General features: G+C 29.0%; 1 protein-coding gene across 1 annotated transcript in view; it reads right to left on the reverse strand.

The window, feature by feature from the left end:
- The window catches only part of LOC143240634 (fibrillin-1-like), a 209,582-nt gene that overhangs the window by 44,033 nt on the left and 143,648 nt on the right, over positions 1-21,901 (reverse strand). Inside the window, 15 exon segments of the mRNA XM_076483387.1 lie at positions 1,106-1,168; positions 1,877-2,029; positions 5,110-5,235; positions 5,592-5,714; positions 7,306-7,359; positions 7,362-7,427; positions 9,767-9,889; positions 10,062-10,178; positions 12,856-12,984; positions 13,818-13,937; positions 14,682-14,726; positions 15,260-15,424; positions 16,382-16,510; positions 18,770-18,895; positions 19,324-19,392. Coding sequence (XP_076339502.1) covers positions 1,106-1,168; positions 1,877-2,029; positions 5,110-5,235; positions 5,592-5,714; positions 7,306-7,359; positions 7,362-7,427; positions 9,767-9,889; positions 10,062-10,178; positions 12,856-12,984; positions 13,818-13,937; positions 14,682-14,726; positions 15,260-15,424; positions 16,382-16,510; positions 18,770-18,895; positions 19,324-19,392 — 1,608 coding nt within the window.

The following is a 21,901-nucleotide window of genomic DNA, read 5'->3' on the forward strand; positions in this document are numbered from 1 at the left end:
AGTCAGAGTGAGAGTAGCCCACTTGTAACATAAGGCTTCACCTGATTAACAGATATAGTTCCCTTTCACAAACAATAAATTTTGAAAAGCAATTCAACATAGTAAATCACCACAGTCCCATGTGATCCAAGTTGTATACATGCTATAGGAATATACCACTCTCCTTGATCGAGCCAATACTCCTTTACTGTCTTACTTAAGTTCTCTTTTGTCTTTCAGACACTTTTCCGATCTGTTGACATCAACTATGTGTGTATCAATTAACACAGACTGAAAATATGCCAAGTATTCTTATGGGGATTTCAGAAGTTGGTGAGATATAGCTTCACAAATTAAAACACTAATTATGTATTCATCCAAGAGATATAGTTTATTATATTTTTCATATTTGATACCAAGGCTCTAACTACCAAAACAACTCTCAAAAACGTTATCAATGAAATTTGAAACATCTGAGATTTTCACTCAAAAAAACTGCTGTTAAAATGATTGATTTAAAATTGTAGCACACAATCAAATGTACTTGCTTTGGAAATATATAAATGTTTTGAAAAATAAGGAGAACTGGAATTTCGGAAATCCAACAAAATGTTTATTTTTAAGCAAAAACTTGTGGGCTTCAGTTAATATTCTCACAGTGTTGATACTGAAGTGACATAAAGTACATAATTATTAGAAAACAAAAGATATTGATACTGAAGTGACATATATATAAAGTACATAATTATTAGAAAACAAAAGAAATAGACAAATCAGTTACCGAAAAAAATATCTGAAAATATTTTCATGTAACATTAGTCAGGTAATACTGTGTGCTCCATGACTAATTTAATCACAAATCAAAAAAAAGATAATACTGTATGCTCCATGACTGATTTAATCACAAGTTAAAAGATAATACTGTATGCTCCATGACTGATTTAATCACAAGTTAAAAAACTAACTTACTCCAATTCCAATTATTTTTTCTACAAAAGTGAAAAAAGTAAAAGATCTAAAAATATAAGCCATATTTCTAATGGTATACACAATATGAAACAAAACTATTAATTATAATAAGTTTGTATTTTGAATATACAAACGTTATGTTAATATCTTTCTTTACCAATGTCTACTCCATTGATACTGAAGACTCCCATGCCATTAGGACATAGTGCTTTAAACGCCTCTGAAAAAATAAAAACTAAGAATTACCAAAATATTAGAAACACAAAGAAAGAAACTAAAACCTTTTAGTGAATATAGCTACCAGAAATTAGACAAAACAAACAAACCATATTTATTTTAATTAGCAGTTAAACTAAATACTTTTCTCATGAAATATTATATTATTTTGTTAAATATATATGTCTTAACCGCCAAATCATGATTTGCTTTTTTTTTTTTTTTATCAACAGGATCTAAATGTTGCATCATACTGAGTAATTTAATGTTTGCCTGTTGCAGGGCTATCGTTAGAAAGGAAGTGGCATTCTGAGTAATTTAATGTTTGTCTGTTGCAGAACTGTCGTTAGAAAGGAAGTGGGTCAGGCCTTCAACTGTATTACTGTCCCCATTTTCATTTTCACTTTCCATTCACTAAATTTATGTCATTTTAAAGTTTTTTTCACAATCTTATCTTCTCTAAGTTTATAATTTTAAAGTTCTTGTCACAATCTTACCTTCTCTAAGTTTATAATTTTAAAGTTTTTTTCACAATCTTACCTTCTCTAAGTTTATAATTTTAAAGTTCTAGTCACAATCTTACCTTCTCTAAGTTTATAATTTTAAAGTTCTAGTCACAATCTTACCTTCTCTAAGTTTATAATTTTAAAGTTTTTTCACAATCTTACCTTCTCTAAGTTTATAATTTTAAAGTGTTTCTTTTCCACCTTACCTTCTTCATGTGTTGGACAAAGTTCACACTTGATATAACCCCATGCTACAGAATCTTCCATACAACAACATTCCATTCGGGTTGCATTTATAGGTTTTGGCTTTACACACGTATCATTCTTGAAGTCAGTATAACAGTAACCTTTCCTGATATCTAGGAAAAACAAAGGAATGTAAATATATATAGTTATACAACACTAAATAACTCACCAACTCTCAATGTATGGAAAAGAATGCAACATGAACCAATGCATACAACAAGCTTTACAACATATAAAATTAACAAAAATTGTACCAGTTCTGTAATTATACCCTTTGAAATATAGAATCTTATACAGTTTCTGTATAATCACTGAACATAACTCTAAATAGAAAATAGAAGAAAAATGCAACTAATTTCTTTTAATTTTCTTCCTAATGAGTAATATTATCTTTTTGATTCAAATGCTTAATCAAACATATAATAAAAAAAACAACAACAAACAATTATACCTTTGTGCAACAATACCTTGTTTTACATTATTTGTTTGTATTTTGTCTTTCACTGTCAGTTTTTTTAAGGTAATATTTTTGAAAAATTGTCTTTAGCTTATTTTATATAATGGATATATTTATTAAACTTATGAACTTTTTAAAGAACAGTTTTCAATACATGAAGTTTTATATGGCTATATGATATATTTATACACATAGTTTTTGCCCAGTTAAAAGAAGTAACAAGGAGAGAAGTCACTTGTTCTCACAGAGTATTATTGTGTGTGTGTGTGTGTGTGTCATTAACTTGTTTTGCAACATTTATTCCTCTTATCACTAGTGAATATAAAACTGTTTGTTTGGAAACCAAGCATCACCAAGTTCTTTACATTACAATTTTTATGAAGTTTTGGAATGGTAATATTGCAAACTACTTAACTTATTTACTAGTTTCTACCCCAGTTTGAAGTTGCCATACTTAAGTTATGGCTATGTCTTAACCTTAAAGTTAATCTACACACTACAGAGTATAGTGTTAATAATAATAATAAACATCTTGATAGTTATAACTATTTAGTTACACTATTAACTAATGGTAATATTACTACTAGTAGAAGACATACAAATTTTTAACAGTTTTATGGCATTATTATATTAAACATGATGAGGCTGTATGTTCTAAAATTTTGAATCTAGTTTTAAGTTTGAAATGAAATTTTATCTGCCCAATGCTGAATAATAATACAAGCATTAAAACATTAGTTCAGTAAATTAGATCATAAATAATAGCTTGCATTTGTCTCTTGGCCTAATTTGTGACTTATCTTCTGTAATAATCCTGAATTTCAATTTCAAGCATGCTTTCTTTGTTTATATGTATTTCTACAGTTGTGACATAAAGTTGTTTATAGCCTTATCTTGGAAGAGTAGGCCTGACTGAGAAAAAAAGCAGCTTAACAAAGTCACAGTAGTAGAAAGTTAATAGAAACATTATGTTGCTTGTATCAGGACAAAAATAAAACTGCTTTAGGCTTAGTGTTAATTAAGAAAGCATATCTAAGTCAGCATAAATAACTAGATGAGAATGAAAAAATTAAATATTGGATATATAATTATTTGTACTGGAGAGAATGTAAGTGTATGTTGTGGAACATACAGGAAACCTACATGTATTCTATGTGTATCATATGTTAATGTTACAGAGAAAATATAGTTTAATTACAGAAGTTATGAAGAATGTTCTTTTAAATGGATTTAAAAATGTGATAAAGACAGAAGGATGTCAAACTAATCAGACTGAGTAGGAACATGAATGTTAACATTATGATGGTTTTCTTGTTAGTGAGATTTGCTCACAAGTGAATGATTGAGAAATTTATAATTTATGAAACCCCTATGTACAATATGGTTTGTCCATTGTTAATTATAAGCTAATTAACAATTCACATGTAAGCAAATCTCAACATTCACTTTCAATATGGCAGAAGAATAGTCATGAATAATGTTAATGTCAAACAGTATTTCACAAACAGGATTTTCTACACTAAACTGTTAGGAATCAATCACATTATGATTCACATAACAAAACGTAACGTAACTTAAATAACAAAAATGTAAATTCACTGTATGTTATTGATGAGTGGCTCTTAGCATGACTGAAATGCTCAACAATTAATTTTCATAGTGGGTGGCATAAGTAGCTCTGAGTAAAACCATGAGTGCATCATAATTAATCTTTTTAAAGTCCATGAAATAATTCAAATTGATATAATTAACTTAAACTGGTCTCATCACTGGGGACAGGTACTTTTACTTGTAAACAAATATTACAAAAATTATGCATGTTCTGTAATTACACCCTTTGTAGTGTTTTATTGTACTACATGGTTTAATATCAAGTTATTTTAACAAGATCAGCTCTTTAGTATAAATTTTGTTGTTGTTATATTTTTATTTTATACACATTACTTGGCACAACTAATTATTACATTACATTGTCAAGTCCATTATACATTAATAGGACTGTTTTAACTATTGTGCTCTGCTCTTTATGTTTTCAAAAACCCACACAATATTGTAAACTACCTTTAAACCCACTGTCAAATAAAGCCTGAACACCTAGTTGGTTTCACTATCTACACTGCAAAAGTTCTTTAATGGAAAGTAATCTCTTCAGCAGCCAGACTGGAGTGATTTATTTGTAGAAGTACACATCTTAAAAATAAACAATTATTAAGAAATGTGAAAACTTCATATATAATTTTTTATTTCTACCCAATTATTACTGGATCACTGATTCTATGTGACTGAGAGAAAGTGGAAACTGCTCACAAGTACAATCATATACATGATGTTACTCAACTATGTGGCTTCACCTATGCCTATCACACAACTTAGAAGTCTTTAGTAACATAATCTACTGTTTCTGGTATTTGCTGTGAGGTGCAACATATTAATAAAACTAATATTTCTAACCAAGTTCCTCTAAAATAGAAAAAGTATTTTCTTTGTTGATTTCAAGCTTTATTTTCAATAATCTAAACTCTTTATTTTCTCCACTAATAGAGCATATCATTAGTATTACTAAAGTTTATTACTCTACTGAAAACTAAATATTGTAACATTAGCACCAAATCTCACCAACAAATTCCATGCCTTCATCTGACAGGTTGAAACAATATATTAAGGTTGAATCTTACCAATGTGTTTCATTATATCATCTGACACTTTGAAAAATTCAATATTAAAGTTGAGTCTTACCAGTGCAATCCTTGCCATCATCTGACACTTTGAAACCAATTGGACATATACACAAGTATTCCCCAGGTGTATTTGTGCATGTTCCTCCATGGCAAACATTCTGTATAGTCCGGCATTCATCAATATCTGAATTCATGAGATTTAAAATCAATTGGGCTTATACATCTTATGTATTTTCATTAACTGATTCCTTTGTTAAATTATTTATATTATAAAAAAAATACATCATAATTTTTTACTTAAAGTCCTCATTTTAATTATTTTATTAGTCCTAAGTCATTAAATACAAATTATGCATTCCAAGTAAAAACATAATACAATTTTTGAAACTTCTCTAAAATCAAAAATGAAAAAAACAGTATAAAAAAGAAGTACATTTTTCCTTATTTTTACCAGGATTAGTTTATGCTAATATTTCTTACCTTTTTTTTTTACCTAACTCCCAAATTAAAAATACCTCAAAGGTCTAAAAGTACACAAACCTTGGCAGCTTTTTTTGTCTTGAGTCACAACATAACCATCAGGACAGATACACTGAAATGATCCTTCTGAATTTTGGCATGTCCACTCTGAACAATAATTAAACGTTTCACACTCGTTGACATCTGGGATGATAATAAATAGAACTAATTAGTATACTCTCAAAATAGTTATTAGATTTGAGAAAAAAAACAAAATAATTAATACACAAACAGGTTGTGCCCACAAAAAAACTCTAAGTCTAATATATTTACCACTCAAATTGTATCTATTATGAAATATTAAAAATTATAACATGCAACTTAAACTGCACATACTAAAAACAAAGAGAAAACAAATCAGTTAGCTCGTGTATGTTCCCAAATTCTGCACAGTAAAATATTCAAGTTAAAACAAAACAGGTTAATTTGTCTTCTCTCAAAATGTATCTTCTATAAAATTAAAAAAAGAATGATCTAAGAACCCTCAAACAGTATTATGTACAATAACCAAGAAGAAACGGAATACTTTAATTGTGTCTAAATACTTCTTACAGAATACTTGAGTACATAAAACAAACAGAGAAACCAATTTGTGTACTCTTCAACTTTATAGAATTTTTGTTTTGAAAAGACTGAATCTATAATACATATGGAAATTGGCAGGTTAAAAAAGGAAGATAAGACAAAAAATATTTAACATGTCTCTAACTAGCTATAAAGTTTTTATACTAATTATTCTAACATATTTACTGATGCATGTAAGTGAAAACAAATTTATTTCAAATAATAAAATTAACATTAAAAGAGTGTTGCTTGCTTGTTGCACAACATGCAACTAAAGCTTACTTTGGTGCCAATTCTGCTCGAGATGAATACAACATTGCATTGCTATTTACAGTAAGTTGACTTGAAATTTTTCATCACACAATAAAACTTATCATAATTATCAGAAGTTATAAGGTCTGTTTTTTACAATTAATGTTTGAGTTGAATAACACTAAAATGGTTAGTTCATGTACAGCTTCAAACTGTTCTAATTCTAGCTCAATAAATAAGATATATTACTTTCAAAGGACTCAAAACTGTAAGTGAGGTGTATGAATTTTTTAGCTATAAGGTGGGAAATGTTGTTTATTCAGATAATTTAGTATTATGTTGCAACCATTTAAAAACATGATTTTGACAGTTGTGATCAAAGGATGTCCAGAATGGGGCACAAAACAATTAAACTTGTAAATCTAGATGTTGATGAAGGAGCACAAACTTATAACTATTACCAAACACTAAAATATATAAATGTTGCAATTATCAAACAATACTTGAAAACAATGATATTGAAATTTTTATGCAACTTCAATGCAAAAATTAATACAAGTTTTTTGAAAAAACTGAAATTAAGTACCTTTTTAGAGATTGTAATGTTGAGATGTTAAATTTTGTCATAGTTAGCATAAAATTCCCCTAAATCTAATTATAATTTATTAAGAGCATAGCAAACCAGCCTTGAACTATAAAACTGCAGAACAAACTTTGGTTCTTACTACCAGAAAGAGTCCTTTTCAAGAGTTATCTGAAGATAACAGCAGCCATTATAAAGTAATTAATATCTAGTTGAAAAATATATACATTGATGACTAATTAATACTCAGATAATGAAAACAATTAATATTTAACTGTCAAAAATAAGGTGTAACAAAAAAAACACAATTAGATTTTAATAATTATTATAGCTCACCAATGCAGTTACGTTTGTCTAAACTAAGTTCATAGCCATCTTGACAATTACAAAGCTTCCAATGGTATTAACACAGCGACCATTCAGGCATAGTCCTGGTATGGTGCGGCATTCATCCTTATCTGTTAAAATGGTGTCATTAATTTAACATTATTTCCCTTCTGCTCATTAGAAAGAAATTAAAAAATTTAAATCTCATTTATTTGAAGACACAGAATTAATCTGATCTCTTTATATTAATTTACAGTTGATCCATGGTGTGTAATAATTAAATAACCATCATTCTATAAATATAAATCATTTCTGTTTGAAGAACACTAATACCATCATTCTATAAATATAAATCATTTCTGTATGAAGAACACTAATACCATCATTCTATAAATATAAATCATTTCTGTTTGAAGAACACTAATACCATCATTCTATAAATATAAATCATTTCTGTATGAAGAACACTAATACCATCATTCTATAAATATAAATCATTTCTGTATGAAGAACACTAATACCATCATTCTATAAATATAAATCATTTCTGTTTGAAGAACACTAATACCATCATTCTATAAATATAAATCATTTCTGTTTGAAGAACACTAATACCATCATTCTATAAATATAAATCATTTCTGTATGAAGAACACTAATACCATCATTCTATAAATATAAATCATTTCTGTATGAAGAACACTAACACCATCATTCTATAAATATAAATCATTTCTGTTTGAAGAACACTAATACCATCATTCTATAAATATAAATCATTTCTGTATGAAGAACACTAATACCATCATTCTATAAATATAAATCATTTCTGTATGAAGAGCACTAACACCATCATTCTATAAATATAAATCATTTCTGTATGAAGAACACTAACACCATCATTCTATAAATATAAATCATTTCTGCATGAAGAACACTGATACCATCATTCTATAAATATAAATCATTTCTGCATGAAGAACACTAATACCATCATTCTATAAATATAAATCATTTCTGCATGAAGAACACTAATACCATCATTCTATAAATATAAATCATTTCTGCATGAAGAACACTAATACCATCATTCTATAAATATAAATCATTTCTGCATGAAGAACACTAATACCATCATTCTATAAATATAAATCATTTCTGCATGAAGAACACTAATACCATCATTCTATAAATATAAATCATTTCTGCATGAAGAACACTAATACCATCATTCTATAAATATAAATCATTTCTGCATGAAGAACACTAATACCATCATTCTATAAATATAAATCATTTCTGCATGAAGAACACTAATACCATCATTCTATAAATATAAATCATTTCTGCATGAAGAACACTAATACCATCATTCTATAAATATAAATCATTTCTGCATGAAGAACACTAATACCATCATTCTATAAATATAAATCATTTCTGCATGAAGAACACTAATACCATCATTCTATAAATATAAATCATTTCTGCATGAAGAACACTAATACCATCATTCTATAAATATAAATCATTTCTGTATGAAGAACACTAATACCATCATTCTATAAATATAAATCATTTCTGTATGAAGAACACTAATACCATCATTCTATAAATATAAATCATTTCTGTTTGAAGAACACTAATACCATCATTCTATAAATATAAATCATTTCTGTATGAAGAACACTAATACCATCATTCTATAAATATAAATCATTTCTGTATGAAGAACACTAACACCATCATTCTATAAATATAAATCATTTCTGTTTGAAGAACACTAATACCATCATTCTATAAATATAAATCATTTCTGTATGAAGAACACTAATACCATCATTCTATAAATATAAATCATTTCTGTATGAAGAACACTAATACCATCATTCTATAAATATAAATCATTTCTGTATGAAGAACACTGATACCATCATTCTATAAATATAAATCATTTCTGCATGAAGAACACTAATACCATCATTCTATAAATATAAATCATTTCCGCATGAAGAACACTAATACCATCATTCTATAAATATAAATCATTTCTGCATGAAGAACACTAATACCATCATTCTATAAATATAAATCATTTCTGCATGAAGAACACTAATACCATCATTCTATAAATATAAATCATTTCTGTATGAAGAACACTAATACCATCATCCTATAAATATAAATCATTTCTGCATGAAAAACACTAATACCATCATTCTATAAATATAAATCATTTCTGTATGAAGAACACTAATACCATCATCCTATAAATATAAATCACTTCTGCATGAAGAACACTAATACCATCATTCTATAAATATAAATCATTTCTGTATGAAGAACACTAATACCATCATTCTATAAATATAAATCATTTCTGTATGAAGAACACTAATATAGATTTACTCGTATAAGCAGTTGCTTTTCGGAGTGAAAACAAAATACTGTATCTCGCTTAATAACTTACCCACACAATCACCCTCTGGTGTTATGAAAAATCCAGAGTTACAAGTGCATTGGTAAGATCCTGGTGTGTTCTCACAAGTTCCATTAAGACATATTCCAGGTCTTCGAGTGCATTCATCAATATCTACAGTCACAGAAGTTAGTGATACATCAGCATTTATGGACATTTTAAAACAAACAATTTCTAATCGTTTTCTAACATATAATAAATTCAGAATTTTTTTAACTATAATATCAAATAAGCCCTTGTATGTTTAAAATACAAGTTAATATTAAATAATAAAAAAAACACTTACCTAAACAGTCTCTCCTATCTTGTGACAGGTAATAACCTTCATTACAAGTACACTGGAAACTTCCCTGAAGGTTTGTACACCGTCCATGTTGACATATGTCTACACATTCATTCAAATCTGGATTGAGAACATAATACTCTCAGTTTAAAAATAGTAGTTTTGAAAACTCGAATATCTTGTCCACTAAAAAGTTTATTCTAACTGACACTAAAGGTTTGTTCCAGTGTCATGAGACTGACTGACCTTCAAACTATGCACAATTTACTATTGATAAAAAACAAACAAAATACAGTATTGTTTTAAACACAATGTCTGATTTGCAGAAAATCTGATTTGATTTGGGGCTAGAACCACAGGCATTATCCACTGTGGCTTTAATGTAAAAACTAGAACTAACAAATGCATCTTTACTAAAATCTTTTAATGCTTATTTTATATTAAATTCGTCATTGTTTTACAGTACTGTTAATAACAATTAATGTACTTAGTAATAATGAAGTTACATATACCATTCTGATAGTTTTTTTATAATATGCAAGCTATACATAGACACACACATGTAAACCTTATGATAGTAATATAGCATTACCAGTGTTTAAACACAACATTAATGAAACTACACTGTAATGTTTATTAAGAACTAAATACAACACTAACAAATCTACAAACTAATGTTTATTAAGAATTAAATGCAACACTAACAAATCTACAAACTAATGTTTATTAAGAATTAAATACAACACTAACAAAACTACAAACTGTAATGTTTATTAAGAATTAAATACAACACTAAAGAAAACTACAAACTGTAATGTTTATTAAGAACTAAATACGACACTAAAGAAACTACAAACCATAATGTTTATTAAGAACTAAATATGACACTAACAAAACTACAAACTGTAATGTTTATTAAGAATTAAATACAACACTAACAAATCTACAAACTGTAATGTTTATTAAGAATTAAATACAACACTAACAAATCTACAAACTGTAATGTTTATTAAGAATTAAATACAACACTAACAAATCTACAAACGTTAATGTTTATTAAGAATTAAATACAACACTAACAAATCTACAAACTGTAATGTTTATTAAGAACTAAATACGACACTAACAAATCTACAAACTGTAATGTTTATTAAGAACTAAATACGACACTAAAAAAACTACAAACCGTAATGTTTATTAAGAACTAAATACGACACTAAAAAAACTACAAACCGTAATGTTTATTAAGAATTAAATATGACACTAACAAAACTATAAACTGTAACATTTATTAAGAATTAAATACAACACTAAAAAGCTACAAACTGTAATGTTTATTAAGAACTAAATACTACACTAACAAAACTATAAACTGTAATGTTTATTAAGAATTAAATACTACACTAACAAAACTATAAACTGTAATGTTTATTAAGAATTAAATACAACACTAACAAATCTACAAACTGTAATGTTTATTAAGAATTAAATACAACACTAACAAATCTACAAACTGTAATGTTTATTAAGAATTAAATACAACACTAAAAAATTACAAACTGTAATGTTTATTAAGAATTAAATACTACACTAACAAAACTATAAACTGTAACATTTATTAAGAATTAAATACAACACTAAAAAGCTACAAACTGTAATGTTTATTAAGAACTAAATACTACACTAACAAAACTACAAACTGTAATGTTTATTAAGAACTAAATACTACACTAACAAAACTATAAACTGTAATGTTTATTAAGAATTAAATACAACACTAACAAATCTACAAACTGTAATGTTTATTAAGAATTAAATACAACACTAAAAAATTACAAACTGTAATGTTTATTAAGAATTAAATACAACACTAACAAATCTACAAACTGTAATGTTTATTAAGAATTAAATACAACACTAACAAATCTACAAACTGTAATGTTTATTAAGAATTAAATACAACACTAACAAATCTACAAACTGTAACATTTATTACTCCATCAACACATTAAACAGGTCACAAGAACAGCTCCAGAGTGGTAAGTGAATTTTTTTATGCTGCAAATTCTAACAAAAAAAAAAATGTATAATGCCAAATTGTAAACTTTACTTAGTTCTATAACAAATATATAAGCACTTCAAATAATACTAGAAATATTCCACGAACAGTGTGATGTGTTAGGAAAAAACAACAAATTTAACATAAAGAATATTCAAAGCTAGGTATAAGAATGCAAAAAAACCTACACTCCAGTTGTTCTATACAAGAGATGAGATGTTTACACTATCACAAAAATCTTTAGAATGATAATGTTATGTTTATTACATGAATACATTTAATAATTGGATTTTATGTTCAGTAATATTCACCTGAATAATGTTTTACTTTACTGTAATTCTGTAGCCATAAGAATAAAAAGTATCAAACAACAAATGTTGTGACTTAATATAATGTCACCCATTAATACAGGTATATTTGTTTATAACAAAGCCACAATGAGCTATCTACTGTGTCCAATGGGGAAACTGAACCCCAGATTTTAGCAGTGTGTGTAAATTTATTGTTGTTCCACAGGGGAAGATCACATTAAAAGATAAAATATTAGGCCTTACCTCCCAACTTATTTTCCCAAATACATTTTTTTTTCCTTTTGTCAAATTTAATCACATATTAACAAATTAATGAAGCTAATTGCATATTAGAAGAAAAAACACCTTGTATTAATTTACATTTAAGAGTAACATAACTAAAATGTCACATTTGGCTAACAGAAACATAGAAATATCATTTACTTACCTGTACAGTTTCTACGGTTTGCTGACAGCTGATACCCTTCAGGACAATAACATTCAAAACTACCTGGTGTGTTAACACAATGAGACAGTCCCTGGCAAATACCTTGTCTTTCTGCACACTCGTTTATGTCTGCACCAGCCATTCAGTATAAATGTTTAGAGAATTCAAACTACTATTATCATAAAATATTATCTAGACAAGAGTTACTCATGTCCAAAATTAATTGGAGAATCACAAAGTGCAGTCTTAATAGTGCATATTTTTATTTAAAACCTTCATTCTTTCCTGTACAGTAATGGTTTGGAAAATAACAATGTCAGAAAAACAAATAGGTTCAAGACATCTTAATATAAAAGAAAAAAAACCCTATAACTCAAGACCTCTCCATAGGTAGACCTTTCAGGTTCACATTTGGAAAATACTTGGAGTACAGGGCTTTTATCATTTTATCTAAGAAAATACAAGTTATTTATCCATGATCATAACATATGCATTAACTTAAATCACTAATATGGTTTTACTATAGATTCTTTAGTAATCTGATCTTATACTGTTATTTATTATAACTGTTTTCACACTGAAATATCCAATCATACAAAAGTCACAACAAGTTTTAAAAACAAATACTTCATATAATAAAGACTACTGATGAGTCTTCTATACATGTCATCCTTGTAACTGAATAACTCTAAGATCCATTCACTAAACTGTTATCTTCAAAAAAAGGTAGCAAAAACATTAATACATCAGTTATTACTTTAAAAGATTAACAAGGAAACTATTCTACTACTATTGCTCTAGTATCATTCATTAAGGTATATGGTTTTGAAGCTTTTAAAATGCTCCTTTTTGGCCGTTTGATAATTTCAAAAGATAACAATAAAATTAAACTAATATTAACTAAAAACCTATCAAGTACAAATTCTAATTTGGAATACATTTATTAAAAAACTGCTAAATACCTTCACACTTGATCATACGTTCATCGTATCTGTATCCTTCGTAGCACTGGCAGACGAAGCTCCCCATAGTGTTAATACAACGTCCATTTTCACACATTATGGCTTTGCATTCATCCATATCTACAGAAAGGAATATTTCTGATAGCACCTTTATCATTACAACAAAATATTTAAAAGTACAAGATCTAAAACTGCTGACACAATTAAGCATTATGTTTTTTTCTCGATACATCTCTAAAGCAGGAAAATAACACTGCACAACAAAGTTTTTGTTTCTTGAACACTGTTGAGTGTTCCTTACAGATTTTTGGCTGCTGATCATGAAAATCACATCCAAATTTGCCCATCATGTACCATTTCATCAAAATCTTGGTTTCACTAGGACATTGTTACAATGGAAAAATGATATCAGGGCAACTGGAATCCGTCAATGCTTGCTGACTACTGTTGGACATTGCAACGTGATGCATCGGACATTGAATACAAACAAAGATCAGGAGCAAAACACTTTTAATTATGTTAAACTTAATAGTGTTTTAGAAATATAAATGCAATTGAATATGTTATTGCCAGTAAACAGTTAACTATTTCTCAGAGTTCCTACGTGATGAAGCAGAACCAAAACTATATTTATGCATACCCACCAGGTACCTGTCACAGTCAGCATAAACTTTTCAGGAAGCAAAATGTTTCAAAAGAATTGTTGTGCAGTGTAATTTAAGGTTAAGAAACTAGTAACCTGTGGAAATTTGGAATACATGTAATGAATATTTGAACCCATATTACATATGAAATAATTTTTATGGGATTTAATAATCAATTTTTCACACTGTGAACAAAACTAAAAATCAATGGAGAAGTTACCTGCAGGCTTTGTCCGGGGATCCTCACACAACTTCATGTATGCCTCTGTAAAATAATCAGAAAATATTGAAAGTACAACACAAAAGATACTTTATGTGAATAGCTAAATACTGAATAAAATACATACTTTTAGCTTATTATGAAAAATCAAGGGCTATTTAGCACATTTCAAAATATGTAACAAAATCAAAAAGTAATACATTAATCTTACTTAAAACAAGAAAAATGTAAAAAAATTCAAATAGAAAACGTCTAATTATCTCTTCTCTAAGAAACACCAAAACCTGACTTTGTTACAAATAAAGAACCAAGAAAGAATGCAATAAAAAAGGTACCATTATAATCATTTCTAAAACAGCATGAATAACCCATTATAATTAATATCAGAATAAGCATCGGTTACTCTGATAACATTTGAAGTATATTTCATACACAGTCAATATTAAACTGATGTGAATTAAATAATGAAATGAAATATTTTAGTTGTGAATGAATGTTGATCTTAGTAAGTCTAGAAGTTAATTACATTTGGTCTAAGGAGTTTAAAAAAAAAACTCTGAAAAATGACTAGTCATTACCTGTGCCATTTCTGGGACATGGTTCACACAGGTCTCCCCAAGCACGTCCAACAGAACAACAGCACGTCATCTTCGTCTGATTTACCATGAGGGGATGTAGACATACAAACTGATTTGTGTTTGGGTCTCTGTAGTATCTTCTGAAACATGAAGAGGTTCTAACATCTGTAGGAAAAATCAACAGATGTTAAATGAATCTGATGGATTATTAGTACTAAGACTTATGAAATAAGCAACAAGAACTGAAAGTGACAAATATATAAAAAGTTAATGTAGAGAAGATGTGTAAAAATTTAAACATTATGAAGCTGCTGCATTACAAAATACGTTACAGTCAGTAACAATACGTCCTGCTTTATTTTTTTATACTAGCAGTGTCTGGCATAAATCCTCAAAGAATTATCTTTTAGTGAATTGGTTTTTGTTTTCTCTAAGTTTCATATTTCATTTATTTAACACTTTTCCCACAAATATAAGATCAGATAAATCTTTTGGCAATAAGCAACTAAAGTTCTTCAAATAGTACAACTAGTAATGAAAGGACATAAATTGTATTTCATGGTAACATCAAGTTACATTATTAGAACTTATGAAATGATACTTACCATACCAAAGTGACTTTCATAATAATCTTTTGTAACTACTAAACATACAAGTTAATGGACAAGATGTTAGCTCTCTTGTATCTGATTGGACAATGCACTAATGGCTAGGCAGTATTATGTGGTAACATGCACTGAAACATTATACTAATACATTACACTCTGCAAAATCCCTGGAAACACGTATAAATAGTGTGTCAGTCTGAGTTCTTTCAGTGACTGGAAAATTAGCAATTCATGTAAACAATAACTAACATATATATGTTCACTTTCTTGACTGATTAGCCATGAAATTATAGAACTACAAGTAATTTGATTTGTACATTAATTAAAGTACCATCAGCAAGTAAGTTTCTGTTGAAACGAAAATGTTATTTATTTAATTAGGCCTACAACTAGGTAAAAGTGATAGTAACGTGCAACAAATGTTGAGGAAGAAATAGTGGTATTTTATCATTAAGAGGAATGTATATTGCATTAGTTTCAACAAACAATTAAAACACAGAAAGTATGGTCCTACCGATACATGTTGGTCTTCCTATTAGTAAAATATCAAAGCCAGGAGGACATAAACAGGTGTAGCTTCCAATGTTATTGATACATGTGCCTGCTCCACAGATGTCTGGCTGAGTTTTACATTCATCTATATCTGTAAGAGAAAGAAATGTATTTCCTCAAATCATGAAAGAGTATTTCTTGAAATTATGTCTTTTGAATTTATTTTATATACCTTTACATAAGTACAAGTATGTGACATTATACAACAAAAACCAAGGTCCTCAATATTTCTAGGGACAGTTTTTATGTGATCCAATTTATTACATTACATTTTAGTCATAACAGTTAAAAAACAAGTAAGAAAACAACAAATAAACATAAGTGATTCTGGAAGACTAGCCTTCCTTCACAAATTAAAGACTTCCCTTGCATCACATTTAAATTGTGCTTTATGTGTAGCAAGTAAAGACAGCCTTAGAACATTTTAATAAACAATGATTCGTTTTCTCAAATACTTCACTCTATCACTAATAAACTAGTAAAATAAACTGCCTGTAAAAATATGACTAATAACTTAGTCCTTTATTATTCATATGAATAGAGTAACAATAGTCATGAACATAATACTGAAATATAACAATTATTTTATATATTTAAAAACTCAAGAAACAGCTTTATCAATTATGTACAAACTGACTAACTAAACAAACTGATTAATGAATCCGTTTCTGGTTATATAAATACATTAACTGACAACCAAATGATCTAACAAATATATATATATATATATATATATATATATACTAACTTACAAACTGATCACTTACTGGTTATATAAATACATAAACATAGTCATTTAATAAAGACACTAATATACTAACTAAAAAATTCTAAATCACATCAAACTTATAGTAGAAATTTAGGTTTTAATATCTTTTAAGCCTCAAATAAAGATTTTGGAACCTGAAAGACAACCTGGGATAGTCAGAAGCTTAAGATTCCCTTAATCCAATGCAGTAAAAAGGTAAATGTCAGATTTTGACACAAACACCAGGTTTATATTAATTTTGGCATGTAGAGTAGATTGTTGAGAGACAAAGAAGATGTTACCTAGTATGCAGGATGATATACGTACAGACTGTTATTCTGCATTTGGAGTGGAACACATACATTTGTTTTTCTATGTGGTCATGAAATCAATTTGAGAGAGCAGTCAACAAGGACTGGAGTAGGGACATGCTGACTGAGTGAGTGCAATTCTGTTTAAATATTTTGTTGAGAAATTAACTGATTAAAATATATATATATATATATATATATTCCTATTCCCTTGATGCATGGAGAAACTTAAGTGTCTGGAGAAAAACTGGTTATATAAATATATAAACTAGACATTTAATAAACACACAAATACATTAACTGATAAATGGTCACTTACTCCTTATATAAATACATAAACCTAATCATTTAAGAAACACGAATATATTAACTGACCAATCAGAGTGTTTTATTCATCTTTGTAACAGAAAACCATCTGAGAATAATTTATTTTACACTATCTATGCAATAAAAATTGGGAGGCATTAAAATATAGTGGGTTAAAGGTAGGAAAAAATATATATGTGGATATAAGAAGGAAAATTATATAGTCCCATGTGGATCATACAAGAGGTGAATCTGGATAACTTACAAAATGATGCCATCAAGTTAATTTAATTCAATCTGGAGATAACTTGTGAGCAAAAAGGGTCACTGTGAATAACTAATTTATTAGCCACTTACAAAATTAATGAATATACTGATAAACAATATAATTAACTTAAAAATGTATGAATATATTGACCATTCTAGTCACAAGATACCCAAATATACCAAACTCATTTACACACAATGTGAATAAATACATTGAAGTAATCTGAAATTACAGCTGAAAATATTAACATTGTGCAACTTTTAGTCCTTACTTTTTATAACAGTGTTAAACTTATACTGGTCATTTAGCTATAGTTAATCAGAAAATAAACTGGCAAAAGTTAAAGACAATACAAATTAAACTCACTTCAATAAAAGTAAATAAGCTAAATGATAATTTATTAAGAGAAGATAAAAAATAAAATGAAAACATTTGTTGCCCATTCACACAAACAGTCACCATGCTTATTATATAAATACACGAAACAAGAAACATATTCTAACATTAACTGTATGAATACATTTACAACAAACCAACCATGTGAATAATTTAACTAACAATATACTCATAAATTACCTGAAAACACATACTTAGAAATTTGTCACTTACCAACTGTACACATACCCTAGCCAACAATGTCAATACTTAAAAATTATAAAGTACCATTTGTTAACTTACACATGTACCAACTAGAGACTTACACCAAAAGTTACTTACCAATACAACTTCTGTGACTTTCATCAAGTTCATATCCATCTAAACAAATACACATAAAACTGCCGAAGGTGTTGGAACATCTACCATTGACACAAACGTCTGGAAAGTCCTCACATTCATTGATATCTAACAAAAATATTCAAATTTCCACATTCTACTTTATTGTTCAAAATACTTTTCCTATAACTTATACAAAACATTAAAATATCAAAAACATACTAAACTGGATATTCTGTGTTTTGCTAAAACTTCTTAATATAACTTAGTTTCAATTACTCAAAATATGTAAATATGGATATCTTATGTTACTGCTAAACCATGTGAATATAACACAGAAGAAACTGTCAGTTACCTAAATTATACAAATATGAATATCTTATGTCACTGCTTTAAGTAATAAAGCATGTATTTATACATGACAAAGATTTTACTAGAAATCCTTTTTGTGCACCTGAAAGAAAAATAGTTGGTCAAAAATCTGATAATTTAGTTTCATTTTAAGTGGAATAAAATGTATAAGTGAAGAAATATGATGAGTTACAGATAATATTTACCTTCCATAATTACTGTTAAGGTATTTGGTCGAAATCCTGGTCCAGCAGGACAAATATCATGGTACTCAGCTGTGGAAGTAGTAAAGTTGAATAATAAAATCTTTCATACCACAACAAAACACACACAAGTTATTTGTTAATTTTAATTAATTCCAAAACACTTCTGACAATTTTACAGATCTTTTTGGAAAACTTAAATACAGATGAAAAACCTTCTAATACATGATCAGAAACTAGTGTTTTTAACGTACCTCGAAACAAACAAAACCCAGATCGAAATTACCTTCTCATTTAGAACACACTTCTCACATACACTTCTCTTTACTTCAGTTACAACAAATCTCATCAAGAAACTTGAGTCTACTCCTTATCTGGTTAACCAAACTGTTGACCTACTGATATGTACAGAAACTTGAGTCTACTCCTTATCTGGTTAACCAAACTGTTGACCTGCTAATATGTACAGAAACTTGAGTCTACTCCTTATCTGGTTAACCAAACTGTTGACCTCCTGCTAATATGTACAGAAACATGAGTGTACTCCTTATCTGGTTAACCAAACTGTTGACCTCCTGCTAATATGTACAGAAACATGAGTGTACTCCTTATCTGGTTAACCAAACTGTTGACCTGCTAATATGTACAGAAACTTGAGTCTACTCCTTATCTGGTTAACCAACCTGTTGACCTCCTGCTGATATGTACAGAAACATGAGTGTACTCCTTATCTGATTAACCAAACTGTTCACCTACTAATATGTTCAGAAACATGAGTCTACTCCTCATCTGGTTAACCAAATTGTTGACCTTGTGCATATATGTACAGAAACTTGAGTCTACTCCTTATCTGGTTAACCAAATTGTTGACCTTGTGCATATATGTACAGAAACTTGAGTCTACTCCTTATCTGGTTAACCAAATTGTTGACCTTGTGCATATATGTACAGAAACTTTAGTCTACTCCTTATCTGGTTAACCAAATTGTTGACCTTGTGCATATATGTACAGAAACTTTAGTCTGCTCCTTATCTGGTTAACCAAACTGTCGACCTCCTGCTGATATGTTCAGAAACTTTAGTCTACTCCTTATCTGGTTAACCAAACTGTTAACCTGCTGATATGTACAGAAACTTGAGTCTACTCCTTATCTGGTTAACCAAACTGTTAACCTACTGATATGTAGAGAAACTTGAGTCTACTCCTCATCTGGTTAACCAAACTGTCGACCTCCTGCTGATATGTTCAGAAACTTGAGTCTACTCCTTATCTGGTTAACCAAACTGTTAACCTGCTGATATGTACAGAAACTTGAGTCTACTCCTCATATGGTTAACCAAACTGTTAACCTGCTGATATGTACAGAAACTTGAGTCTACTCCTTATCTGGTTAACCAAACTGTTAACCTGCTGATATGTACAGAAACTTGAGTCTACTCCTCATATGGTTAACCAAACTGTCGACCTCCTGCTGATATGTTCAGAAACTTTAGTCTACTCCTTATCTGATTAACCAAACTGTTGACCTGCTAATATGTACAGAAACTTGAGTCTACTCCTTATCTGGTTAACCAAACTGTCGACCTCCTGCTGATATGTTCAGAAACTTTAGTCTACTCCTTATCTGGTTAACCAAACTGTTGACCTGCTAATATGTACAGAAACTTGAGTCTACTCCTTATCTGGTTAACCAAACTGTTGACCTCCTGCTGATATGTACAGAAACATGAGTCTACTCCTTATCTGGTTAACCAAACTGTTGACCTGCTAATATGTACAGAAACTTGAGTCTACTCCTTATCTGGTTAACAAAACTGTTGACCTGCTAATATGTACAGAAACTTGAGTCTACTCCTTATCTGGTTAACAAAACTGTTAACCTCCTGCTGATATGAACAGAAACTTGAGTCTACTCCTTATCTGGTTAACCAAACTGTTGACCTCCTGCTAATATGTACAGAAACTTGAGTCTACTCCTTATCTGGTTAACCAAACTGTTGACCTCCTGCTAATATGTACAGAAACTTGAGTCTACTCCTTATCTGGTTAACCAAACTGTTGACCTCCTGCTAATATGTACAGAAACTTGAGTCTACTCCTTATCTGGTTAACCAAACTGTTGACCTCCTGCTAATATGTACAGAAACTTGAGTCTACTCCTTATCTGGTTAACCAAACTGTTGACCTCATGCTAATATGTACAGAAACTTGAGTCTACTCCTTATCTGGTTAACCAAACTGTTAACCTGCTGATATGTACAGAAACTTGAGTCTACTCCTCATCTGGTTAACCAAACTGTTAACCTACTGATATGTACAGAAACTTGAGTCTACTCCTTATCTGGTTAACCAAACTGTTAACCTGCTGATATGTACAGAAACTTGAGTCTACTCCTCATCTGGTTAACCAAACTGTCGACCTCCTGCTGATATGTTCAGAAACTTTAGTCTACTCCTTATCTGGTTAACCAAACTGTTAACCTGCTGATATGTACAGAAACTTGAGTCTACTCCTTATCTGGTTAACCAAACTGTTAACCTACTGATATGTACAGAAACTTGAGTCTACTCCTCATCTGG

This window comes from Tachypleus tridentatus, chromosome 13 (assembly GCF_004210375.1).
Source record: "Tachypleus tridentatus isolate NWPU-2018 chromosome 13, ASM421037v1, whole genome shotgun sequence".
Taxonomy (NCBI): Eukaryota; Metazoa; Arthropoda; class Merostomata; order Xiphosura; family Limulidae; genus Tachypleus; species Tachypleus tridentatus.